Below are 27,998 nucleotides of genomic sequence, written 5' to 3' on the forward strand. Positions count from 1 at the left end.
AGAAAGCACGCAAAGGGCAAAAGAAAAGGTAGCAGATGGAGATCGGCTTTTTTTGCTTACTAACGGTTCGGAACTGTGACAACACTAACACTGGAAATTTGTCCAGTTTTGAGCCTATAATATTAACATTACTAATCGACGAGGAGTGACCAGCTTTAATGGGGTAAAGTTAAAGTGGAAGAAAAGTATGATGTAAACTTGTCGCTTCTGTTTCAATCTTTGTTTGTGTATAAAAAATATTTTCAATATTAAAACCTATGTTTTGTTATCATCTTGAGTCATTTTGGAGTTGGGATAACGCTGGTCTTGTCAATCAACAAGCAGTCATGCATCTAGGGGAGGGGCACGGGGGAACCAACAAAAGAGTGAGATAAAAAAAAAAGCCAAACTGGGTAAAGTCTTGCCCATTTTGAAATGCAGAATCGGCTTCCAAACTCCGGGCCACGAACTGTTTCCTAACTAAGCATAAAGTTTTGAATAAACTGAGTCTGATCAGTCGAAATCAGATGTCAGTCACTAAGTCAGTAGTAACGCAATGCAATTCTTGACGGAGTACGGTATTTCGCAAATTCGATGACACGATCTTGCTAGAGTTTTGGTACTTACTTTTTTCGAGAGAAAAGGCCTATGGTAGCTCCACTAGCAAAGCATAAGTTAAAAAGACGCTGTTCAAGTTCAGAAAATAAATCTACTGACCCACTAAATATCAACTTGTTAATAACTGCAAGTTGTATGGAATTCAACTCAAATCAACTTTTATTTATTTTTTAAACATACAACTTTACAAAAGTGCTTCCCCACCGCTAATAGTTACAAAACTAATCAAGGCGTGGGCAAGAGTTTAAATAAAAACAAGGACTATACTTAAGTTTACAATAAGATAAAAAAGCAGATGAAAAAAAGATATAAATACTAATACTAAGTTAAAACTGGTTATAAAGACAGTAGCGCTTGTCATGTGCATCTTGGAAGCAGTGAGAGTATGACATCTCAGGATTGTCAATATATTGCCATTAGTCCGATGGTACAGAAAAAGTAGAGCTGTTAAATTTCAGCAGTTACCGTGTGCTGTCTTAAAAATAACTAAACTAACGAGAAAATCAGTAACTAAATACGCCTTTGGGTTTGTTCAAGTACAGATCACAGAAGACGTCAAAAAGTGGTAGGAGCAGAAGTGACCAACTCGCCTTTAGTTCTTACCATATTCAAGTTCAGGTTATCTGTGATAATAAATGAGCAGACGCAAGGCAAATTGGAATCTATTTGTTAGATAGAAACACAGTTGAGAACTGTGGCTGAAAAATAAACTGTGGCTGAAGAGTAAACAAAGTACTTACAAACAAGTCGAGCGTTTAGTGTGTGCAAACCTATTTCAAGGAAACAGCCTTAAATCTAAGTGGTCAATAATCATAAGTTCTTGTGATAACTCTCTCCCCAGTGTTGGATCTTTCAGACTTCCTATGTTCCATCCTTCCTGCAATGCATTATGTGCTGATAGCAATGCACCTTCTATCCAGCCCTTCAACGGGTGATAAGCCTCTCCAACTATAAACAGATCCTGTCCTGGAAAGGGACGTTTGGCCCAGTCGACAATTTCAAATGAAGAAATATATGTGCCAGCGCGCTGAGCGTGCCTGAAAAGAAGATTTTTGCCAATGAGTCATAAATTTATATTATTTTTGTATTTTATTTTATTTTATTCTTTTATTTTCTTAAATACATTTACATAAATGCATTTACAAACACCACTGTTTCTCTAACCGCATTAACTGTACTCAGCGCACAGCGATTCAGGAGAGGAGGGGAGAGAGGGTAGGTACTCTGTACTACTATTTTCATTTTAAAAATTGTTTGTAGAACATGATGACAAGATCTGTAAAGTTGAGATGGACGAAAAATTGTCCTTTGCTACGTGGGCATATAGTGCGAACATTTCCCAATGCCATACGCCAGCATTTGAGAAACTTGCAACCAAACTAAATGGGGCGAAATTGATTAGTGTGTTTGATGCCAGCAATGGTTTCTGGTAGGTGGAACTTGGTGGAGAATTCAATACGCTTGCCACGTTTATTTAACACCCCATTCGGACAGTATCGGTGGAAGCGAATGCCGGTAAAAAGTGCACCAGAGGCCACAATCCCAGCGCACAAAAGGAAGAGGAGCGAAGTAGAAGATGAATATGGTAAGGCACCCGCTGAATGGAAAGACCATGAAATGTACTGCTTTGAACTGGTGTGGAGAAACCTAAAGTTGAACAGGAAGAAAGCCGATGGAGACAGCGAAGCCCCCATGGCCACCCGACCCGGCCCACCACACCAGATGCCACCCTCCGAGAGAGGCCGGCGGAGGAAAGAGTGATCGAAAGAACGTACTGAGCCCACCCGGACGAACAACATAAGACCACCCAAACATGAGTACACGGAGTGGGAGGCACCTTGCCCCAAAGGTTGCCAGAGGCGGGATCACCGAAGTTTAGTGTGAGGAGCCGGCGACCGGCCCTAAGTCGCCGAGGAGGGACGACCTCAGTGGACAAGCAGTCATATGCATTCATAGAAGCTGTTGATTTCTACTCTGGTTATTTTGAAGTGCACTACTAACACTCCCTTCATTACGGTTTTGAATTCATGGTATCCCTATAACAGTTGGCAGTGACAATGGGTTTGCCGTTTAATAGTGAAGACTATTAGACATAAGAAAAGAATGGGACTTTAACCACACTACGTCAATCCTTTGTCATACACGAAGAAATTGATACTTGTAAAAATGCAGTTAACTACACTGTGCAGAAGAATACTAGCCCTGCCACTAATATGGGGTCACATTTTGCACAGCTTGTAAACCAGACGAGAAACTTTGACACCCTACAAGGATGAGGTGAAACCCTACAATCCACTACACGTGCATCAGAGCTCCAGGAGGGAGTTCAAGAGGCAGTGGGCTCACGACACAAGCTAGGGCGCACGTCAGAACCTTCATGCAGTTGCTACAAGGCTCTGATCCTTTCGACAAGAACGTCCAAAGGTTGTTCAACATCTCTAAGATGGGATTCACTCTCACAAACCCAGCTCCTCGCGGTGCAGACCCTTCTTTGGTAGCCCGAGGAATTCACCGAGAAGTACGTGGATTCTCGGGAGGCCAAGCACTTTAACCAGGATCCCACCAAGCAGGAGATGCAGGAATATATTTTTGGAGGGTTTGTGTCAGATTACAAATCAAATCATTGTTTATGACAGCTCGTGCGCGTGAGCGAGATGATTTCCTGACATTACTTGAATTTACATACCAACTAAAGGCATTAATGCGTCACCTGCACAGTTACTGAATAAGAGGTATACACGTCCCTTAGTAGCTACGACTAATTAAGCGACATGTGATTGCTGGTGTACCAAGGTAGACTGAGACAAGAAACTAGAAGGAAAGAACTATTATCGTGTATTATGAACGACAAACACGACTTGTCAAAATTGAATGTGCACACAGGAACTCTGTGGCAGAAGTCAGCTTCGCAGGGATTTTTGGCAGTTATAACATCCAATCTTTTCAACTACCCCACCTAGCGCCGTCCGTCTCAATATACATTGTAAGCGCCGTCCACCACCCTAGTCATTGTAAAATACAGCCTTAGCCCCTGTCAGTCTCACGAAGCTGCAGAAGCTGACAATTACATCCGGAGAGATCCTTTTGTCAAAGTGATTACCATATTACGTCACTTCGCGTACATATTATAACATATTCTTGTAAGCTGATGCAGCTATACTTACGTAAAGCCCTTGTCCCAATAGACATAGACTGATTCCAGAGGCTTGGGAACATCAACACCAGGAAACAATCTTTCCAGCGCTCTGTGCATCTCCTGATCCACATATTCCTTGGACTGAACTTTTAACAATTCTCCCCACTTAACAGCACAATGAAGCTTGGCATAACTCATTTGAAGCACCGCCTCGCCATTAGGACCGCGTGATCTAGAGGAAGAAAATACTACTACAGTTTAGAAATATTACATATTTATTGTTTTTTTTCCAATAATCATGATGTCCAGTACAAGATTGCATAAAATTATGATTGAATAATTGTTTTTAATGCTAGAGGGTCTTCGTTCCCGGTTTTTCGGTTCCAGTGAGTTTTCTATTGTCACCTGCGCAGAAAGCCTCTGGTCCTGAGCGCTGGTGCTTTGATAATGACAACGCTCAACTGCCTTGAACTAGTCCAGATGTATCCCGCCGCGCTCTGGTGGTCAGGATGATGAGAAATTAGTGACCAGGAAATTTGTATGCGCAATGATCTTAGATTTATAACGGTGAATTTTTGCTAGCATGAACATAAGCGCACTCAGTCAGGGAGGATAATTAACAATTATCCTGCGAAATCGCGCGGAATATCGCCTGATACTTAGCCCAGTTAGCCGACGAGGCCGTAGGCCGAGTTGGCTAAAATCAGACGATATTCCGCAAGATTGAGCAGGATAATTGTTTTATTATTCAACAAATTGTCAACGAAACACATTTTGCAGATAGAAAAACTGTAATTATGCAGCGCTTTACATTACTTCGGACGAATCTTCGCAACATACGTATATTTAACAATTATCCTGCGAAATCGCGCGGAATAACGCCTGATACTTAGCCGACGAGGCCGTAGGCCGAGTTGGCTAAAATCAGACGATATTCCGCAAGATTGAGCAGGATAATTGTTTTATTATTCAACAAATTGTCAACGAAACACATTTTGCACATAGGAAAACTGTAATTGTGCAGCGCTTTACAAGATTTCGGATGAATCTTCGCAACCTACGAAGAGGGGGGCAAAGGGTTTATGCGTGACACGTGAAAAGGGCAAAAATTAGGCCGTGACGCGTGAAAATAGGGCAAAAATTAGACCGGGACGCGTGAAAAATAGTTAGAAAAGAAACATGATCCGTGAATTTTGCTGTTTCAAGTATACGTGACCCGTGAATTTGGTTAAAACTTGTGCGTGAAACGGGATCACGAACCCCCCTTTGGTACCCTCTACGAATATCGCAGGATATCTGTTATGTACGGATGACAGATATCGTTTACATTTTGACCATATATGGGCAGCGCGCGCATCTGTTGAATAATAACGCAGGATATCTGTTACGTACGGATGACAGATAACGTTAACATTTTGACCATATATGGGCAGCGCGCGCATGTGTTGAATAATAACAGCGGATATAAGCATCAGAAAGAACGAAAATACATGCTCCGTTGCTGTTGTGGTAGGCTAGAAATCCATTTCATTTTTAACTTTAGTTAACTCAGTCATTAGCCACTTGCTGGAGACGGCGCGTATCTTGTTACCTTTGTCTACTTATACATCTGTCTTGATTTAATAAAAGGTGGCTACAGTCTGGCTGTCAAGAAAATTGAATGGGGTTGAGATTTTTTTTTTTTTTTCTTTTTTCTTTTAAGGACATGGGAGATTATTTGGCTTACTTTCAGTGGAAATGAAGTGCTTTCAATTTTATACTCATGGCTTTTATCCCTTCTACCTACTTACCCACCCCCCCCCCCTTCCATTTACTTTTGGTTAGTTTACCCAGGCTCCAACTCGCCATATCTACCGAACTTTGAATTCTAATGGCGCGCGCTGACTTGTAGAACAGAGGTGATCTAGTTTTTCATTTTGCTGTCTAAAGGAAGTTTGCCGGAGGACATCATTAAGTCCTATGAAGGTGGAAGTCTAACGATTTGCAAGTTTTGCGTCGGCTGTTATTGTGGTTGAACTCTTGACTCGGTACAGTTTTGCTAGGTACAAATAGCGTTGTGCTTGCTTTAGACGGCAAAGGTCTTCAGCCACATCAACTAGGACTCGGAACTAGACTTTAGGGCTGATTTGAAGGCGGTCATGGCGATATTCGGCTTGAACTCTTCCTTGGCTGGAGACTTGTTGTAATGTCCGGGGGTATTGGTTCCCTTTATAACGATTTTTTCCACATCCGGGGTATTACATTGTGAATAAGATGGAAAGGTTGCAAAGAGCGCAGCTGATGGTCGAAAGGAAATCACTTCAAACCCTTATGTGAGTAGAGTTCTCTTCATTTGATGATTATTTTGCCGTTTGGCTAAGCTAGCAATCAGAGCGGCCTGTGATTCGATAGTCGAGGTATAATACAGATCAAATTTCCATACAATTCCCATGGTAAAAATGAGAATAGAGGGTTAAAAAAACTATTGTTTCTACCACCGACTGCAATAGCATTGGTCAGCACCACATTTGGGTACATTATAATTACCATATATGAAGTACCTACCCCTGGTTCTTCAGTCTTCGTTCAGAGCAGGAGAACTTGTGAAATTTCTTCGTTTGTAGCCAGCGAGTTCACAGGAAAAGGTTATCGAGAGTGTTTGTAGTCTGAGAAGTCCGTCTGTTACCCTTTTTTTGCAGCTTGACTAGCTTTTGAACGGTTTGAGTTGCTTTGGTTGGATTGAGTTGCTTTTACATGTCGACGTTAAGCTTAGAGAAATGCCAACGCGTGGAAATCTGCAAACAGATTTTAGCGATTCTGCAAGTGTGAAAAAGAAAAATACGGGAAGAAATGAAGTCCACTCGGAAGTCTACGAGGACGTAGTAAGTGATTTTTTGTTACATCAGGACTTTGTTATTATTAGTAGTATTTTAAGCAATACAAGTCAAATGTATGACTGTAATAATACAGTTAAGCCGGATGAATGTTTTATAGCTGTAAGGTATGAGATGTCTCAAAATTGTATTGCCTTTGCATGCTATGTGTGAGTTATACATGTTTATGCTAAGAAGCTGTAATGCTTCGTTCGAGTGTGGTTTATAAGATTGCATGTGTGGGCTGTAATGCCTGATATGTTCGGCGAAATCACCCGACATTTACGTGAGCACTTATATAATTTGCTGTCATATTTAGATCACGCCTCTACCAGCTTTCAACTCAAGATAAAGGAGGCTAACTATATTCAAAAAGAAATACCTTGTCTTAATCAGTAGTTGAACAATAGGCACTGTTGTTATTCAATGAGATGCAAAAAGTGGCAGGGTATTCTGCAATCTAGCCTAAAATTATCCTTTTAATCATTTTGCACTGTATGATGTTACTATTTGTAAGTCATTCATCTGAAGACGACAGAGGTTTCTGTCGAAACATTTCATGTAAAATAAAAAAATTGTCGTTTTCTTTAAACACCTTTGGAAAAATGCCAACAAGATCGACCCTTGAGCAACAAAGAGAATGTGATGGAAAAATCTGCAAGGAGATCCCTAATCTTTGTGAGGCAAATGTTGATGGATGGGGAAGCTGAAGGTTGATTTAATGAAGGGCCAAGGGACTAGCAAAATATGTTTGTCATAACAAGGCTTCATTTTATTGGGGTTATAATAACTGGGGCAAAGAATATTGTTCCCAGGACTTCATTTTATAGAGATTTTTTATACCGCCGTATACATGTAAAAGGAACATGGGTTATCAGTTCACATAACTTATCACGTAATTTCTTTCTTTATAACAGGATAGTTCCAGAGCAGAGCAGAGAAGATTGCTTCATAAAAGGAAAAAGCATGTCCTTTTATAGTAATTAATCTTAATAATTTTCAAGGGAACCCTTAAAAAGCCAGGAGGGGTGAATGTACACATACAACTGTACGTGTAACTGCAGAAAATCTTGTAGAAGCTACGTATACACTTGGCCTCATGACTGCTTTTTATGTTTGCATGTATAACTTTTATTTAAATTTGAGGGGCTTACAACAAGAGTGGGCTAACCCACTCTAGTTCTGAGCCCTCACTTTTTTTTCAAAAAATGCAAGATTGCATCTTCAATAATAATACTTTCCAAATATAATTTACTGTACTCACCTATAAGAAGTGTCACGGTTCATATGTAAAAGTTATAACTTACATGTAACCTTGATATTACGTTCAAACTGGATGTTCTTTTGTTGGGAACTTTGCAATGTTGCGTAGCAATGTATCAATACTACTGATTGACAGTCTGATCAAAGCAGCTTGCATCTTTCAATTCAAATTTGTTTAAGCTTGTTGCTAAATTCTAGTTTTTATTTTGCTGTTAAAAATTATAATTATTACCATCTCTGTTTTAATAGAGGCTGAGCCAAACAATTGTTCCATAGTTTGTTGACTGTTTGCCAACAGACTGCAAGAAATTAGCAACAGGCTTACATTGAATCGCCAATTTGAGAATCGCTTAAATTAAAAATGCAAGCCGTTACTTGCAAGGCAAATTTGAATTGTGTCATAAATAGTTACCGGTAAGATGGTAAATTTTAAGCTCAGTGAAAAACGATAAAGATGAAAACTATGTTCATTATGTTGTGAACTTGGGAAAAAAATATGACTTCCCTTGACAAAAATCAAACCCATAGGTTCCCAGATACCCACTGGTGCACTTTAACCACAGAGCTATGAGGCCCTGTTAGGGTAAATTCTGACAAGCGACATGGCGTTTAAATAGCGACATGGAAGAAATAAAATGACGAGGAACCACAAGACCTTTATTGCAATAGCGAGAGAGAAGGAAAGAATTAAATAAGAGTACTACGGCCAATCTATCGGTTTTTTGTCAACGGCGAACTGATGTAGTTACAAGATGTAGTTTTCCCTGCGTCCACAGCATGCAGGGCATGCTTTTACAGAGTTTCCTTAGGAAACTAACGTCCCTCTTAAAAGACCTTAAAATGCACGAAAAACTTCTGCTCTGTGTACTTAGTTCAGAGTCACATCGTTTTTAATTTGGTCAAAAAATTTAAAAAAAAAACGTTTCTTTCTGCAATATAAAAGTGCCACAGAAACTGCTGCTCAGAGTCAAGTCATTTTTTAATTGAACGAAAAATTTAAAACACCATTTTAAATGCAAGTTGTGTACTGAGTTCAATTTAATTGGTGATACATTAAAAACATTAACTGCCTTTTTAAAATACCGGAGAAAGTTTTGCTCTGCTGTGTACCTAGGATACTCGCGTCTATTGTGTTCTAAAGTTGGACACATCATGTTTTTCTAAAATCTGTCAAATAAATTAATCTTAAAGGCTCTTTCAAAATGCAGAAGAATTTCCTGCTCCGTTGAATTAGTTCAGAGTCATGTTGTTTTTAATTGGTCGAAAAATTTTAAACACTTTGTCCCTCACCTGGCATGCTCGTGTCATGTTGAATACTTTATCTTCATTATTTATTACCGAGCTTAAAATTTACCATCTTTATTATTTACTGCAAAACTTGATGAATTCGACATTGCTGATCCTAGCAGTATGCAGGACGCGTGTCACTTATCAACCTAGTAAAATGGCCCAGCTCACAGCGAGTCTCTCGTGGCTCAGTTGGTTAGAGTGCCCAACCGGTATCTGGGAGGCCATGGGTTCGATTCCCGTCGGGGACTCAAAATTTTTCTTTGTCCCATGCTCGTGTCATGTTGAATACTTCATCTTCATTATTTATTACTGAGCTTAAAATTTACCATCTTTATTATTAACTGTGCTGCGCAGTTCTTGCTCTGCACGGGGTTTATTATTATTTTTCGTTTTGTCGGTGACCTGTACCAAACCTCCACTCGGTCAGGCTCATGTCACGCGATGTTTAGAAGCTACAAATCAGTAACAAATGGAAACATTTTCTTATTTTTTGTCTTTACAAAGAATGTTTAGTGTGAAATATTCGATTTTGAAGCGTTTTATTCAAAGGAAATTCTAAATTTTCATGGTTCGAAAGAAAAATATATTTCAGCGGGCCAGAATCTGTGAATAAATACCATTACGTTGGTGTAAAAGAATGTGCTGACATGACAAGTTTCACTTTCGATCGGCTAGACCTCGAGTCACGTAGTTTTTCAAAGCTATTATCAGCTACCTTTCAAATCTTTGCGAATCCATTAATCTTTACTTACAAAGTTCAGTGTGAAGTATTTTGAGGCGTTTGAATCAAAGAAAATACTAAAATTTAACGCTTTAAATAAGTACGCTTTAGCGGGCAAGAATTTACATTTATTTACATTACGTTTGTGTCCTGGAATGTGCTGGCGTTAACAAATTTTTACTTTCACAAGTCACTGATCGGCAAGAATCACGCAATGCTCTGAAATGGTTTAAATCTGCTAAAAAGGAAACTAACCAAATCCTCTGGTCTAAACTTAGCATGTTAAGTGTGAATTATTCGACTTTTTAGCGTTATTTATTTTTGGAACTGTGTCATCTAAAGGATTTCTGAAATCTGATGGAAAACCACTGAGACAAGCATGCCCTAACTTGCAAGGGTTACGTCATTGGTAAATTAATTCCCCAGGGAATTTCCATTCAGCAAAACACAGGTCTAGTGTTCTTCTCAAATTTGATTTTCTTATTTACTCCAATATATTCCATTTTCGGAGCTGGTTATTCAATCTTTAAACGTAATTCAAGACAACACTGGATGCTGATTTAAAATATTTTTTTGTTTCACGGATCAGGATCGTGGGAATTAAATTTGGCCACCATTAGCATATAAGAAAAATGTTTAATTTCGGATGGAACTAGTCAACCATGAAATGTCACGCAAAGTGTTTTCTTACCATCTTGTTTGTCAGTCGCAACAGTGTTCGACGCATGTAAAGGGGATAAGGGGAGGGGGAGGGGTGCATTTTTGTTCCCCCCCCCACATGGCTCCCCTAAAGTGCTCACGAGACCAGCGCAGTTGTAAGCTCTAAGAGCTCTTGTTTACTAATATTTTAAACACTGTTTTGAAAGAAACTCCTGCTTGTTTTCCATTGCCCTTTTTAAAATACCAGAGATACACCTACTCTGTGTAGATGACTTACGTCTTTGTTAATTGGTTGAGAAATTAAAATATTTGAGAAACTTAGAACTTCTCTGTTACTCAAGTGAGATGGGAGACATGTATATCATATGATATTATCATATCATCGTAAGGTGTATTTGATTTTATTCGAAAATCCTTTGCTACCCGGCTTGACCAAAATCGAGATTTTTTCCGGTATCGTTCTCTGAATGCACACATTTTTAATTACCTGTCTACGCGGGGACTTCTAAGGTGCCCCCTCGGGTTCCCGACTGTGGGCCGGAACCCTGCCGGGGCAAGAAATTATATTCAGTCATACATTTAGCAAGAATCACACTTGTGATTCTATCAGTATGCAAGACACATGTCAGATATGAACCTAGTAAATGGCTCAGCCCACCACTTGGCAAAGTTTCTAGCTAAAGATTATCAAGTTTGACTGCACATGTAAGTTTTATTCTGTAATTAGAAAATTATTCCTAATTTACAGTCTGCATGTTGCCACGTAGCAAATTGTGGGCTTTGTCATGTTTCAATTTCCTTGTTAAAGTTTTAAAAAGAAAAATATATATATCAATGGTACAGGGTCACTTCAGAATTCACTTTATGCATGGATTTTCTTTAATAGCATGTTAGTATTTTATATGAATCAGTCATCTGTATAGCTTGGTACGCTATTTACAGAGGGTACTTTTTATTAACTTCAGTTTTAATTGTACTCAAAGGGAGAGGCAGCTAATTAGTAATTATCATTGTACCCCATTTCAGTTAGTAAATCGATCCCTTCAGGCAGCTGGTATTTTGGAAGATAATACCCGAAGCTGAACGATTGTCTCAAAAATGGATCAACAGTTGGCTGAGAAGCGTCAAGCAACTGTGAAACTTTGAGGACAATCTTTCAGCCAAGGGCATTATCCTCCAATGTACCAGCAAGTCAGAAAGGAGTTTATTTATTTTAATTTACTTTCCAATTAATTTCTACCACATCCTTTATCAGCACTAAATAGAAAAAATATATGAAAAAAAAAACACTTAAAGTTATAATCACAGCATAACTTCGGTTGCAATAAATGCAAGATGGGTGGTTTACATAGTTTTCTTAACACTGTGGTTTGATTCAATTAAGCTTGAATCAAACCTGAGCTCTAAGTGTCATGCAATGTTTATTGTCTTGATATGTATTAAGCTTTTGTCGAAATTTCAATGATCATTGTAAGACTCAATTTGTACTTTTTCTAGCTATTACACAGGCTATATATACATTTTAATATTTTTTGTAGATCATTTTTATTGATTAATTGCTATAATTGTAATAAGTTCTTCACAGTTTGCAATTGCCCCTTTTTTCTGCACACAAATAAGTTTTATTGTGGGTACAAGTCTGTTTCGTTGTTCAAATATCATTAGAACATGCCTTGGTAACAACTGCAAAACGTTTCTCCTTGTTAAGAGTGTTAGTTACTGATTTGTAAAGGTAAACTATCTTTTATTCTGTAAGAGTACCATTTACTCATAACATTTGTATTTTAACTCTTTTTCAAGAGTACCATTTACTCACAAACTGAGTAAACTACGTGTTAACTCAAAATAAAGAGTTACTGTGGATGCAATTCTCTTGAGTGATTTTAACTCCTAATTTGAGTACAGTTTACTTGTGGGTTGAGTACAGTTTACTCATGAGTTGAGTAAAGCTTACTCATGGGCTGAGTACAATTTACTCATATGAGTTATTTCTACTCACTATGTTGAGTACCCTTTACTCAGCAAAATTGCTTTAAATTACTCGCTATTAAGAGTCATTGTGGATGAAATGATTTACTCAATATTTTGAGTGGTATTGACTCGGCATTTTTTTCCTGTAAAAAAGCCATCATTACCTCGCATTGTGGAGAGAAGTAGCCGTCAGTGATTTGACAGTGATATATTTTACAACAGTTTTACACTTGGTGAACACGTGCTCAAAAGATTCCCTGTTTCACCATCTTGATAACAGGCACAAAAACCTTGCCAAATCTCGCGACAAAAAACTAACTGAAAGTGATAAATGATCGTCGCAGTGAATTTCCAATTTAAGCAATTGGAATAAAGAAGCCTGAATTTTTTTCAGGCTTCTTTATTCCAATTGCTTAAATTGGAAATTCACTGCGACGATCATTTATCACTTTCATATACATCCGCAGTTCATATATGAATCATTTCATATACATTACATCAAAAAACTAACTGTTTCTTAGGATGCTGTCAGACCTTTTCATTTCCAGAAAAGTAAAGTATCTTAGTAAACCTAGTAGTTTGTTTTGAAGTTTTTCACGGTAACGTGATTTCCCAAACACGCCTGGTAATTTAGCAGTAACCAACTTCATCATATGTACTCTGCAAGCTGAGATTAGAACTGCTCAGGCAACATATTTTGATTGGAAAGTGGTCACTGAAACATTAAGTAAATGATACAGTTGCGAGGAAAGATCTGGAGGGCGAAAAGATATAATAAGCAAACTTAACGTATTTTTTTTCGGTGGTGAGCACATGCTAAAATGAGCCTCATTTTCACCATCTCAATAACAACCGCAGAAAACAGGAAAATAAGGCGGGATACGGGTTGATAACTGTTTCTGACGTTGTTATCATATTACTCTTTTAAATTCCAATCAAGTAGAGCGTTATTGCTCAATGAAACTCTTCTAACAATTTTGCTAACGTTACTTGCCCCATTTTATATCGGTACGGTACCAAACTAGTAAGACCTTTAATATTAACATTGGTTGGGGCAGAAATACCAATAATCTTACTTGGAAAGCGCCGATCGTAGAATGGATAATACCATAAACTAGTGACAAACTCTGTAATTTGGCTACAGGCAACTTAAGCAAGTTTACCTTAAAGCCGTGTAGTATCCTTTGGAAACCAGGGAAACATTTATGGGAAAAGCAACCAAAATATTAGAAAATGGAAGAACCAAAAATTCCACACTCCATTTACTGTTTACACCACGAAGTTTACAAATGTCGTATGCCAAAGGCGATCATTACCTCGCATTTTGGAGAGAAGTAGCCGACAGTAATATATTTTACACTTGGTGAACACGTGCTCAAAAGAGTCACTTTTTCACCATCTTCAAAAAGGCACAGAAACCTTGCAAATCTGGCGTGAAAAAACTAATTGTTTGTTAGGATGGTGTTAGACATTTTCATTTCCAGAAATTTTAAAGTATCTTAGTAAACCTAGTAATTTGTTTCGAAGCTTTTCGCGGTAACGTGATTTTCCAAACACGCCTGGGAATTTAGCAGTAACCAACTTCATCATATGTACTCTGCAAGCTGAGATTAGAACTGCTTAGGCAACTATGATATTTTGATTGGATAGTGGTCGCTGAAACATTACGTAAATGATACAGTTGCGAGGAAAGATCTGGAGGGCGAAAAGATATAATAAGCAAACAGATACCTTGTAGAGGCCGGCGAATTAAGGTATTTTTTTCGGTGGTGAGCACGTGCTAAAATGAGCCTCATTTTCACCATTCAATATAAAGCGCAGAAAACAGGAAAATAAGGCGGGATACGGGTTGATAACTGTTTTTGACGTTGCTTTCATATTACTCTTTTAAATTCCAATCAAGAAGGGATTTGCAAATGCAAGAAGGTATGAACGTTATTGCTCAATGAAACTCTTCTAACACTTTTGCTAACTTGCCCCATTTTATATCGGTACCAAACTAGTAAGACCTTTAATATTAACATTGGTTGGGGCAGAAATACCAATAATCTTACTCGGAAAGGGCCGATCGTAGAATGGAGAATACCATTAACTAGTAACACACTCTGCAATTTGGCTACAGGCAACTTGAGCAGGTTTACCTTAAAGTCGTGTAGTATCCTTTGGAAACCAGGAAAACGTTTATGGGAAAAGCAACCAAAATATTGGAAAATGGAGGAACTTAAAATTCCACACTCCGTTTTCTGTTTACACCACGAAGTTTACAAATGTCGTATGCCAAAGGCGATCATTACCTCGCATTATGGAGAGAAGTAGCCGTCAGTAATATATTTTACACTTGGTGAAAACGTGCTCAACTGAAAGAGTCACTCTTCACAACCATAAAAGGCACAGAAACCTTGCAAATCTGGCGTCAAAAAACTATTTGTTTCTTAGGATGTTGTCAGACCTTTTCATTTCCAGAAAGGTAAACTATCTTAGTAAACCTGGTAATTTGTTTCGAAGCTTTTCGCAGTAACGCGATTTCCCAAACACGCCTGGAAATTTAGCAGTAACCAATTTCATCATATGTACTCTGCAAGCTGAGATTAGAACTGCTCAGGCAACTACATATTTTGAAACATTAAGTAAATGATACAGTTGCGAGGAAAGATCTGGAGGGCGAAAATATATAATAAGCAAACAGATACATTGCAGAGGCCGGCGAATTAACGTATTTTTTTTCGGTGGTGAGCACGTGCTAAAATGAGCCTCATTTTCACCATCTCAATAACAACCGCAGAAAACAGGAAAATAAGGCGGGATACGGGTTGATAACTGTTTCTGACGTTGTTATCATATTACTCTTTTAAATTCCAATCAATTAGGGCTTTGCAAGAAGGCATGAACGTTATTGCTCAATGAAACTCTTCTAACAATTTTGCTAACTTGCCCCATTTTATATCGGTACCAAACTAGTAAGACCTTTAATATTAACATTGGTTAGGGCAGAAATACCAATAATCTTACTCGGAAAGGGCCGATCGTAGAATGGATAATACCATAATTAAACTAGTAACAAACTCTGTAATTTGGCTACAGGCAACTTGAGCAAGTTTACCTTAAAGTCGTGTAGTATCCTTTGGAAACCAGGGAAACATTTATGGGAAAAGCAACCAAAATATTAGAAAATGGAAGAACCAAAAATTCCACACTCCATTTACTGTTTACACCACGAAGTTTACAAATGTCGTATGTCAAAAGCGATCATTACCTCGCATTGTGGAGAGAAGTAGCCGACAGTAATATATTTTACAATTGGTGAACACGTGCTCAAAAGAGTCACTTTTTTACTATCTTGATAAAAGGCACAGAAATCTTGCAAATCTGTCGACAAAAAACTAATTGTTTCTTAGGATGGTGTCAGACCTTTTCATTTCCAGAAAGGTAAACTATCTTAGTAAACCTAGTAATTTGTTTTGAAGTTTTTCGCGGTAACGTGATTTTCCAAACACGCCTGGGAATATAGCAGTAACCAATTTCATCATATGTACTCTGCAAGCTGAGATTAGAACTGCTCAGGCTACTATGATATTTTGATTGGATAGTGGTCGCTGAAACATTATGTAAATGATACAGTTTGCCAGACAAGATCTAGAAGAAGAAAAGATATAATAAGCAAACAGATACCTTGCAGAGGCCAGCGAATTAAGGTATTTTTTTCGGTGGTGAGCACGTGCTAAAATGAGCCTCATTTTCACCATCTCAATATAAAGCGCAGAAAACAGGAAAATAAGGCGGGATACGGGTTGATAACTGTTTTTGACGTTGCTTTCATATTACTCTTTTAAATTCCAATCAAGTAGGGATTTGCAAATGCAAGAAGGTATGAACGTTATTGCTCAATGAAACTCTTCTAACAATTTTGCTAACTTGCCCCATTTTATATCGGTTCCAAACTAGTAAGACCTTTAATATTAACATTGGTTGGGGCCGGCAGAAATACCAATAATCTTACTTGGAAAGCGCCGATTGTAGAATGGATAATACCATAAACTAGTAACACTCTGTAATTTGGCTACAGGCAACTTGAGCAAGTTTACCTTAAAGCCGTGTGGTATCCTTTGGAAACCAGGGAAACATTTATGGGAAAAGCAACCAAAATATTGGAAAATGGAAGAACTTAAAATTCCACACCCCGTTTACTGTTTACACTACGAAGTTTACAAATGCCGTATGCCAAAGGCGATCATTACCTCGCATTGTGGAGAGAAGTAGCCGACAGTAATATATTTTACAATTGGTGAACACGTGCCCAAAAGAGTCACTTTTTTACCATCTTGATAAAAGGCACAGAAATCTTGCAAATCTGGAGACAAAAAACTAATTGTTTCTTAGGATGGTGTCAGACCTTTTCATTTCCAGAAAGGTAAACTATCTTAGTAAACCTAGTAATTTGTTTCGAAGTTTTTCGCTGTAACGTGATTTTCCAAACACGCCTGGGAATTTAGCAGTAACCATATGTACTCTGCAAGCTGAGATTAGAACTGCTCAGGCAACTACATATTTTGATTGGATAGTGGTCACTGAAACATTATGTAAATGATACAGCTTGCGAGACAAGATCTAGAAGAAGAAAAGATATCTTAAGGGAACAGATACCTTGCAAAGGCCAGCGAATTAAGTTACCGTCAATGAGGTATTTTTTTTGGTGGCTTGCACGAATTTAGGAATTTAGTAGTAGCCAATTTCATCATGTGTACTCTGCACGCTGACGGAGCTACCGTATGTCAAAAGCGGTCACTGATTATCTCGCATCAGTGTGCAGAGAAGTTCATTCTGGTTTATTTTGGCTGGGTGGCACTGTTACTTACCAAGTTTTAGGAGAGATCACGACAGACGTTTGCTGGTTTGCACTTTTTTCTGAGTTGCAATTCTTTTTGCTGGGTGACAATTTTTGGTTGGTGCATAGTTAATAGAGGGAAATGGTTAGGAAGTCCGGCAAACATCAAAGGGACAAACAAAAAGGCCACGATTTTTGTTGGAAGGTCCACGACCCTGCACATCTTTTGTTTTGCGCTCATTCCCTATGCATGAATTACGTAATCGTAATGTTTCTATTGGTTAGTTGCATGAACACACGTAACTATTTTGTCAGGTTTTGTGCAGGGTCAACCCCCAAAACAGCGAACAAAAACATACAACAAAGAACTTTGCCGGGCTTCCTAACCATTTCCCTCTATTAACTATGGTTGGTGGCACTTTTTTTACTTGTTATTTTTATTTTTTGCTTTTTGGCACTTATTTTTGCCGGTTGTCACTTATTTTTTCCTGGTGGCTATTGCAATTTTTTGTTCCAGTCTTAGGTCAGATATTGCTTTTGTCTAGCCGGATGAGGGTCTTTCATTTTTTTTTCAGCTCTCGCCACAAGGCGAATACTGCATTGTTTACTCGCTGGATTTTGTTCTCACGCGTGCTTTGTTTTTCTCAACTATTTTACTGTGTTCGCTTTTTTCGTTTTTCCCCCCTAGGAATTGCTTCTACCTTCTAAGTCCGCGGAATCCAGGGAGAGCCTATGGTGCAGTTGTTGCTGTCTGCAAGATGTACTGAATTCTTCTAAGGGAAAATAGATGTGCTCCGTTATATTAGTTTTGAATCATTCTTTTGTACTAAAAAAATAATTTGAAAAACTTCGAAAGCTGAGATGAATAAATAACACATGCCAAAGTTTAAACTGTAATAAGCAACAAAACAAAAACTCAATTAGCGCCATAACAGCGCACTTGCGTTTCATGCCAATACAAAATTATACATTCTCTGTCACTGGCACTTTCAATTAATTTCTACCGAATGCAAATACATTCATACCATTCTTTGACGGAGCACATTGCGTAAGCTAAGCGTAAGCTCAAAACTTTCGTGGCGGATTGTTATCGCTTCTAAGTCTTCTAAGAGTGACAAAGAATCATAGTTAATAATATTTAACGTCAGGTTTTTTTTTCAAGATTTTGAATAAAATAAATCTTAATTTCCTAAATATTTGGTCATTGAAAGTCAGCAATAATAAGAAATAACGGTTTATTCATACAAAAGCGGTTAAGGGGGATAAAAAAAGGTTAGCCCTTTTTTAAGTTCATCGTATACGAAACTGATAATACCACGAACACTTAACAGTGACTTAGAGTATGAAATTAGTCAGAATAAGGTAATTTATTTGTTCATTCAGCTACAAGATATGAAGTATTCAATTTCTTTTAGCTTTGGCGCGTGCTGCTTCTCTGCTTAGTCGAATCATAAAAAGGTTGAAGAAATTATTTTCAATGAACAGTCATGGTCTTGGATTGTTCAAATGAATGAATGATGAATTTTGAGTATAATATCCTTGTTGTAACTTATACATAAAAATTTCAAAGCAAATAAATTTTTTCATTTGACTAGGGCTCCACTACTGTCTTTAGTGTTGTCAGTTACGAAAAACCTTTTTCCCAATAAAAGTAATGCAGCCGATAAGCAACTTATAAGGGATGGTAACGAGAAGATAGCTTTAGCCACCACCGTACCATGGTGGTGTAGTGACAATTTTGCGCGTCAACTTACCACGGCTACTAAATCGTGCAAATCTAAATAAACAGTTTAAATCGCGTAAAAACCTTAAGCTTTTTGATACTATACATGATACAGTTATGTTGGGGCGCTAAGGATTCGATTTAAGTCGATATTATGAAGTGGTATAAACAGGCATATTTGTGTCCTTCTAATACTTTTTTTCCCATGGTAAATTACCGTGTTTTTATCATGTTTCATAAGTGAGTGGATAGTCAGCAGCAATTCGATATGCGGGGTTTCTGGCCGTGAATTGACATGAACTATGACCGAATGGTCTCGCTGAGTCATGAATTATTTAGTTATTTTAATCCCGAATTCGTTGAAAATGAAGCGATCGTCGATGTAAAATGCTTTCTGATAGTTCATTTTAGACCATGCATGGATTTAGAAAGCTTTAGTCCATCTCTCGCTCCGGCGCTTTAAAAATTTGTTTTCATTTGATGTTATTTCATGTTGTAAACAAGTTAATTAAATTGGTAGAATTCATGATTTGAACAAAATGCCGTAAATGCAGTCTTTTTGGTTCATAAAGAGATTTATTAGAGTAATTTACGTTGAACATGAGCTACAACTAGTCGATTCATGCAAAGCTTCTTGCAAAAATATGTCTTTAGAACTAGAGCTGTGTCAAAATCTTTAGACACCTTTTATTAAATCAAGACAGACATACTTGTATGGAAATGTGAATCCAAGACAGTCGCTGTTAGACAACATTTCTTGCTCGTCCGCCAGATAACGACTTCCGGTAGAGTTGAGTTGCCACCAGGCCTCCCCAAACACCGCAAAGCCTTTAAAGGCCAACTGAAGTCCTATTGAATCAAAGATGGAGTCGTTTATTATCTTTTCAGCAACTGAACCCTTTATCTTTTTCATTGGATCTACTGGAATAGCGACAACCAGTTTGTTAGCTGTTACCAAGTACTTAGATGTTCTCAACTTGAATTGTTTTTCCTGGTCTTCGTCGATGGCTATGATTTCTTGGTCTTTGTAAAGTTTTGCTCCGTATTTCAGAGCAGACATTTTTAAAGCTCGCGTTATTTCAGTCAATCCGTTATCAGGTCTGAAGTAGTTCTCCGTACTGTTAACCATTGCATTTGCTTTCGCAAATTCAAATAATGTTTCCGCACTTGCTTGCCGGGCATAGTCTGGTATTAGTGAAGTCAAATGGCTAAACAATTGCAATCCTTCAGGCGTTAGATATTCCGACATGAAGTCAAAAAAACTTGCAAACTTAGACGCTTCTTTTTGTTGGCTAAAGAAATAACCCATCATCTGTGTAAAGGTAGCATTCTGGAATCTTCCATGGTTAAGTGCGGGAAACGCTTTCTGTTTCAGCGTCAGGATGTCAGTGGCGAAGATACCTCGCGCCTCTAATCTGTCATGATGGCTTTTAGCAAGCTGACTGACTGAGATGTTGAAGCGTTTGAAGATATCCCTGTACAAGAACAAGACTAATTATTTACGCCAGCCCCTTTTTTACCATGGTTTTATCCCGACCTGACCAATCGATGAAAATCGATGATCGGAAATTAATCAATCAATCGATATCAATCGATGATGGTTAGTTAATTGATATCGATTGGCATCGCCCCCCCCCCCCCCCCCCTTACCGCCTCTCTTCGTATTTTGGCGAGACGCAGTCGAGCCAAAATACCCATGGCGAGACCAAACGAGCCTGATATGCCGCCGAAGCGTACCAAAAAGGTACTATTAGGTATTTACTGTACCCAAATTTAGCCAAAAATCCGGTGATATTATTTGCTCTGTTGAAGCCATGCTTGCCAGACACGTAGTGCGAAATGTGTTGACCTGCTTGTATTGATACTTTTTTTAGTCTTCAACACTTTTATCAAGTCCTCTTCTCACATTTTTCTACTCGTTTGTTTGGAGTTTCATTCCCTAAATTTTCAAAATCCAAATTTAGCGAAAAATTTGGAAACTCCGACTCCATTGTTTCAGTGTGAATGTTTCAGTACTCGTCGGTAAACATCGCGCAATTGGCTCATGGAGCGTGCTCAAGTTTAGTTTTGGCGGGAAAGTTTTTCTCATTTTACGACCGGTAAGCACCAGCTAATTAAAAATACTCGTTTCTGTTTTATTGGTAAAACCTCTTTTCAATTCATCGTACGGAAACACTACTTTAATTCAAAGTGACCGTGATATGGTGGCATATCAGGTCAGTGACTTGATATCGTAGGATATCAGGACAGTAGATCGCGCTTCTGATTGGCTACTTGCGAATTTGGGTACGGTAATACAGGATATCCGGAAACAGATTTTCGAAATACTAAAACTACTGATCGTGAGCTGAGCGCACAATGTCTGAAGAGGCGGATGCAACGGACGTTACACTTGTTATTAAAGTGCGTAGTCAAAGGCTACCATCTTCTCAAGTAACCTATACGCTAGTGTAAACCTTGCCCCTTTTCTTAATTAATAACGTTGTTTTTGCTGCATAACAGACATAACAGTATATCACGAAAATGAATAAATGAGGTATTGATCGTTTTTAAGGGCCACTGAGTTGATGTAATAACACCCATATTGTATCAAACCAAATAAAAAACGATCGATGATAATCGATCATAATCGATGAAAATCGATGAAATTAAAGGTCACAAAATTTTCCTTCATCGATTGGTCATCGATTTCCAATATCAATCGATTAATTGGCATCGATTATTATCGATTGGTATCGATTATCATCGATTATCGGTTTCATCGATTGGTTAGGCCGGGTTTTATATAGTTGATCTGCGTAGGAGCCAAGTATCTTTTAAGAAAGCCGTTCTTACACGCCATCGAATTGCTGACAGCTGATGTTTAGTCAGAATTTTTTTATATTTCATTATGTCGTTACGCATAGAGCGAGTTCAGCTGTTACAATTCAGGGGCGTATCTAGGGGGAGGATGCAGGGGGTGCAATCCCCACCCCTGAGATGACCTGTGGCTTTCAGATACAACTGGTATTCTGCAAAAAGGCCGTTACGCCATTCCTTAGTGGTACACCCCCTCTTAAGAAAAAACCTGGATCCGCCCCTCCAATTTGTTCAAGGATGTGCACAAAATGAGCTGTTTATTACTCTGAAACTTACGGAAACTAGATATTTTTAACTGCAATTCAGTTAAAACTAAATGATTGTTTTAACTTGTCAGTAAAATGTTATTTGCTTACTTGTATGTGTTCCACGACAGGCCAAAGGATTAAGGGGGGTGGGGGTAACGTTAGTCTGTTTATCCTGTTTACAGTTAGATGATTTCAATTGAGGTAATGGGTTTCGCTTGTTTCAGGGATTTTGTTTCGTTTCGTTCGTTTGGTTTTCTTTTCGTTGTTTTGGGTACACCCTTTTATGTACGATATAAGTTGCAAATGACAATTTGATCCGATCATCGGTACTCTTTTAAATTATAAATTACATGTCTCACGAAGTTTCTGTTTATCAAAAATCCAATATGAATGTAAACAAGTTCCAGAAACATTCATGTTTTTACGTTCGCCCTTATCCGCCTGGTCTCGTGTAAAACGGCTTTTAAAACTCAAGAAACGTTTTAGAAATTTTCAAAAAGGAAACCCTCGAACCCCCCCCCCCCCTCCCCCCGCTATGTCGTGCCCGCGTCGATCAGAATATTGTACCTACACTGGGGTAACCTTCCCCCCTCCCTCCCTCCCTCCCGTCAACTATCCAGGCTGTGGCCTGCACGACGTCCAGGAACCATCACTTGTTACTCACCAAACTGCTGAATGACCTTCATCCACGCGCCACGCGCCTAGACCTGTAAACAAACAAGACACACTTGCAGTGCACGTTGCGAAAGAGAACAATAAACTGTAGAAAACAAAAACAGTTTGGATGCAGGGGACCACGCAACGAAGAAAAAACTGCTTGGCTTCTCTGCTGCCGGATCTCTTGTTGAAGAAATGCTCGTACCAGACGTCACTCTAAGTGCTTATAAAACCAAATTGATTGCAAGGCTGGTAACGGCAGGAGGGCAAGATTTATTGGCCAATATTTCAACTAGCAGAGCTAGTCTTCTTCAGGGCCAGTACTATGATATAAGGAAAATAACGGCTCTAAAATTTGAATTTGGATAATACAGTGTGGGTTAATGTTTAACTAATACAGGCTATATAAAGATATACGGTGACAAGATATATAATAATAATAATAAAATTGAAAAAAACAAAAATAATGAAATTGGGCCGCCTGATCAATTTTACAGCCACAGTAGATTCGAATTTACGGTCCAAACTTCATTTGAAGTACTTGTCGAAAATAAGAAGAGATAAAAACGACTCAACAATGCACTATCCAACTGACTTCCCCATTTACATCCAATACGCGGACATCGATGATTCACAATCTCTATTTCAACGAGGCTTCAACACAGACACTAATCAAGGAAACCAAACAGATCGCACTCTCACCGACCCTAATCCTGAAAGGCAGCCAGAAAATCAACAAATCCCCCCAAATTCACCGCTAGAAAACAACTCAAAAAGTAACACAAGGACAAAAAAACGTAGACGATTAAGCCGGTTAACATCTTATGCGAAAAGAAAAGCTCCTGTTCACTTGGACACGTCCACTGTCATCAACCTCTCTAACGTTGAACTGACGGAGGATGAAATACTCCTCTTGTCTAGAGGCTTAACCTTCTGTCCGACCCCTAGGCATATCGATTGGGCCCAGGTGAAAGCTGATATCTCTGATTTCTCAAGACGTTTACGTCTTAAGGAGTTCTTTTACAACGACCAAAATAACTCTGACCTTTCACCTAATCCTTTCAGACTTAAGAGTACTTGGTGTCCACCAGCCAACCGGGAACCGATTCTTGACATATACATCGACACCATTGAACGGGATATCATGACAGCTAAACCAACACGCATCCGTGACAATCTAACTCGCAGAGAAAGACAAGCCCTCAAAAAACTACGAAAACGAACGGATATTGTAATCAAACCTGCTGATAAAGGATCTGGCACTGTAGTTATGGACAGACAATTATATTTAAGCGAATGTTACAGACAACTAAACAACCAACAGTTCTATAAGAGAGAAAAGAAAGATCCCACAGATCACATAACTGGAAGAGTTAAAAAATACCTCAAGGGGCTACTAAAAGATAACATCATAAACAAAGAAACTCACCGCTACTTAACACCTCAAGACCCTAAAGCTGGCCGTTTCTATATTTTGCCTAAAATTCACAAACCTGGAAACCCTGGTCGTCCCATCGTCTCAGCAAATGGACACCCTACTGAAAAAATATCCGAATTTGTTAGTTATCATCTTAATCCTTTGGTACAGACGCTTCCTTCCTACATAAAGAACACCACTGATCTCCTCAACAAACTCAATGATATTGACACTCTACCTTCCAGTACCATCCTTGTCACCCTTGACGTATCCTCTTTATACACGAACATCCCGACTAACGAAGGTATTAACGCATGTAGAAGAGTCCTAGATCAACAAACGAACAAATCTATTCCTACTGAAAAACTCTGTGATCTTATGCGTATCATTCTAACCATGAATAACTTTGTCTTCAACGGTGAACATTTCATTCAACAACATGGCACAGCAATGGGCACAAGAATGGCACCTGCCTTCGCCAATCTTTTTATGGGGGATTTTGAGAGGAAAGCCCTTGAAGGTTATACAGACAAACCCTTACTCTGGTTCCCATACATTGACGACATTTTGATGTTTTGGACACATGGAAACGAAAAGCTCGATGATTTCATTGCCTACCTTAACAGCATCCATCCCACTATAAAATTCACAAGCGAACGTTCAACCACCTCTATTCCTTTCTTAGACGTAAATATCCAACTGGAGAATGGTAAAATAGAAACTGACCTTCATTGCAAGCCTACTGATAAACACCAGTACTTGCTTTACTCCTCAAGTCACCCGTACCACACCAAAAAATCAATACCCTACAGCCTCGCTCTCCGCCTACGCCGTATTTGCTCCAAAGACGAATTCTTCGAGTGCCGATCTAAAGAGCTACAAACCTACCTCACAAAACGAGGATATAAAAACCGGTTTGTAAAAAGCCAAATATCAAGAGCTAAACTAATTCCCAGAGAAGACACTTTAAAAGAACACCTTCATGAAATCAAGGAACCTAGCCGAGTGCCATTTATCCTCACTTATAACCCAGCCTTACCGAACATCAACAAAATCTTACGAAAGAAACAGCCCATTCTCCATTCCACAGAACGCTTACACGAAATCTACAAAGAACCACCTGTTGTAGCTTACCGGCGATCACCTAACCTTCGTGACCAATTAGTTCGCGCGAAACTCAAGCAGCCAGTAAACGCCCCACTCAACCAACCTAGTCAACCTCATGGCACCTTCCGCTGCAACTCGAAACACGGATGTCTCACCTGCCCCCACATTGAAAATGGCAGAACAACATACACTTTCAACAACACGGGAGAAGTGCGGGAAATCAAGCATCGCATAACTTGTAAATCTTCAAACTTAACTTATATGATAGAATGTAACAAATGTAAGAAACAATACATAGGGGAAACTAAACGTAGTATCCGTGAAAGATTCGCTGAACATAGACAAGCCACGAACAATCCCAGACACGCTAACGCTTCAGCAGCAGTACCTACGCATTTTAATCTACCTGATCACTCTATCCAAGACATGACACTCATTCCTCTGGAACTCCAACCGACAAATAATGCATCCCGCAGAAAGGCTAGAGAGGCCTACCTGATACACAGAGGCCAAACACTTACGCCTAATGGTATTAACCGTAGAAATGAACATTGACAATTTCATTATTTTTGTTTTTTTCAATTTTATTATTATTATTATATATCTTGTCACCGTATATCTTTATATAGCCTGTATTAGTTAAACATTAACCCACACTGTATTATCCAAATTCAAATTTTAGAGCCGTTATTTTCCTTATATTATAGTACTGGCCCTGAAGAAGACTAGCTCTGCTAGTTGAAATATTGGCCAATAAATCTTGCCCTCCTGCCGTTGTACCAGCCTTGCAATCAATTTGGTTTTGTAGAAAACAGCTATAACATCTTAAGTGGAAGGTTTCCAGAAGCCTAGTTTTGACGCACAACTCTGTTATTGTTGTTGTTCGTGTTGTTTGAACATTGCACGAAGGCAGTGGTCGTGGCTTGGGCACGTTATAATAACACGCTTACCACCTTGCCTCTAGTTTAGTATTTTCTTTTTTAATTTGCTGAAACAACACAAGGGCACCTGTTTGCAGGCTACTTACTACTGCGTCTGCTACTTTGTACACGTCATGTACGTATGATCATTCTTTATTGTAGGCTCTTTTGGGTGATGGATCAGGAGCTACAAGAGACTACTTGTTAGGAGGGGGGGGGGGGTGGGGTAATAGTCTCCTGATGAATAATGAAATAAACTGGGGCTTATTGATACTTTTATACTGAGAAAATTGGGAGGAGCACAGATCCTAAATTTCCGAATATCGGCTATAAATTCCTCTGAAATTCAGCAACTAAGTTAAAAGACATAATATATAAAATGCAATAGCTTATACGTACTAACTGGGATGTTAGGCACCCGCTGGAAAGTGTGATCGCGTATTCGTCCACCAAACCGATCTTCTCTTTCAAACAAGCAAACGTTTGTATCTTTTTGAAGTCTGACGAGAGTTTCCGCTACATACAGACCAGAAATGCCTCCACCAACGATTGCTACATCACATGACATTTGAGTGGTTTGTTCATCGGATTCATCTATTACAAAGTCAAACTTTGAGTTCATAACTCACTTCACGCACTCCGCAAGTGACGCCATTAATAAGATTTTACTATTTTCTCATAACATTAGAAAATGTAATAAATCTACGTAAAACAGGAAAATAATTCTTGGAAACAATTTGGGTAAACACATACTGAGCAAAACAGTCAAACACCTCAAAGTTAGGGGGTGGGGGTAAGGGTTAACTCTGTAAAAGACTGTGTTGTTCTGTGACATGTTCTGTGGTCAGCAGCCAGTCGAAGCCAGGGTTCGTGTCGGAGTTTCAGTCGGAAGCAGCACACTGTCCGTAAGCAGAATCGAGCTGTTCGTATTTCGACAATACATTATAAAATAGGTACGCTCCTGATTTGTTCATGCAATCCGTGGGGCGAAGTCATTAGCATTGTAGTCAATTACGTGAAGCAAACATACAGCCATTCTTAGACGTTATCAGAGGCATAAATTAAATTAACCGCTTCTATTGGCCGGGTAACTGATACGTTGACATTTATTTCAGTACGAGGTTTACAAGATCCTTCATCGCCATGACATATGACACAGCAAGGCATTTCAGTCGCAACCACAACAAAACGTACGCATGTGCACGTGGATCGTACGCGGAAATTTTTTGCTCTCAAATTCTATGTAACACCATATAACTCCTTCAGTCTCTTATCAGTGTCGAACATTTTCGAATTTCATTTTTTATATTCATTATTTCAAAACATCTATGACTTATATTATACCTTACATGTCTTACCTTTGTTGTCGCCAGATATTTGCTTGGCATCGATGCTGTCACAGGATTCTGAACTGGAACGGTTTCGCTCAGGACCGAGAAACGCGGCTAGGACAACCACTGAAATCAGAATAACTAGCACAACTGCAGTGATAGCAGCAATGGCTTTGTACTTCAAGAAAACGCCAGTTCTTTTGCTGCTTTGACCGGGATTATCCACAACCTTATATGTGGTTTCCATTCGGAACGCGTTTGTAGTTCTAAAATGTCTAGTCAAGCGCTGCAGATTATGAATATCTATATGTAAATGACTACTAAGAAATCGAAGATAATTGCCGCGTGACGCACCGTAATTGACAGTTAATTGCAGGATCGTATTGTGTTTCAGTCACGCGAACAAAATGCCATTAAATGCCGG

The 27,998-nt window shown here is 38.8% G+C and overlaps 1 protein-coding gene and 2 long non-coding RNA genes across 4 annotated transcripts; 2 read left to right on the forward strand and 1 right to left on the reverse strand.

Annotated features, from left to right (window-relative positions):
* Positions 1 to 738: 738 nt before the first annotated feature.
* On the reverse strand, positions 739 to 27,984 carry LOC144656829 (flavin-dependent L-tryptophan oxidase VioA-like). Of its 2 annotated transcripts, XM_078517072.1 has the most exons (6): positions 27,602 to 27,984; positions 26,643 to 26,828; positions 22,807 to 22,849; positions 19,746 to 20,510; positions 3,762 to 3,965; positions 739 to 1,634 (listed from the first exon to the last, which is right to left on the reverse strand). In XM_078517072.1, the coding sequence occupies exons 1-6, from the start codon at positions 27,819 to 27,821 to the stop codon at positions 1,373 to 1,375; spliced, it is 1,680 nt and encodes a 559-aa protein (XP_078373198.1). In that variant the 5' UTR covers positions 27,822 to 27,984; the 3' UTR covers positions 739 to 1,372. The 2 variants fall into 2 exon arrangements, with proteins under 2 accessions (XP_078373198.1, XP_078373199.1); XM_078517073.1 differs by lacking the exon at positions 26,643 to 26,828 and having other exon boundaries at positions 27,602 to 27,959.
* LOC144656094 (uncharacterized) lies at positions 6,285 to 12,387 on the forward strand. Its single transcript, XR_013571257.1, has 2 exons — positions 6,285 to 6,594; positions 7,503 to 12,387. It is a non-coding gene; the product is annotated as an uncharacterized LOC144656094 (long non-coding RNA).
* Positions 22,906 to 25,889, forward strand: LOC144656834 (uncharacterized). Its single transcript, XR_013571398.1, has 2 exons — positions 22,906 to 23,051; positions 25,809 to 25,889. It is a non-coding gene; the product is annotated as an uncharacterized LOC144656834 (long non-coding RNA).
* Positions 27,985 to 27,998: the final 14 nt, after the last annotated feature.

This window comes from Oculina patagonica, chromosome 6 (genome assembly GCF_052425735.1).
Source record: "Oculina patagonica isolate OP01 chromosome 6, crgOcupat, whole genome shotgun sequence".
NCBI lineage: Eukaryota > Metazoa > Cnidaria > Anthozoa > Scleractinia > Oculinidae > Oculina > Oculina patagonica.

What these genes read in the sequence shown, in the direction of transcription:
- LOC144656829 (XM_078517072.1), bottom strand. Translation starts at nt 27,821, where the DNA reads ATGGAAACCACATATAAGGTTGTGGATAATCCCGGTCAAAGCAGCAAA. An exon ending in AATATCTGGCGACAACAAAG is followed by an intron (nt 26,829 to 27,601) that starts GTAAGACATGTA and finishes TAGATGAATCCG; the next exon opens with ATGAACAAACCACTCAAATG. An exon ending in GGTGCCTAACATCCCAGTTA is followed by an intron (nt 22,850 to 26,642) that starts GTACGTATAAGC and finishes GTTTGTTTACAG; the next exon opens with GTCTAGGCGCGTGGCGCGTG.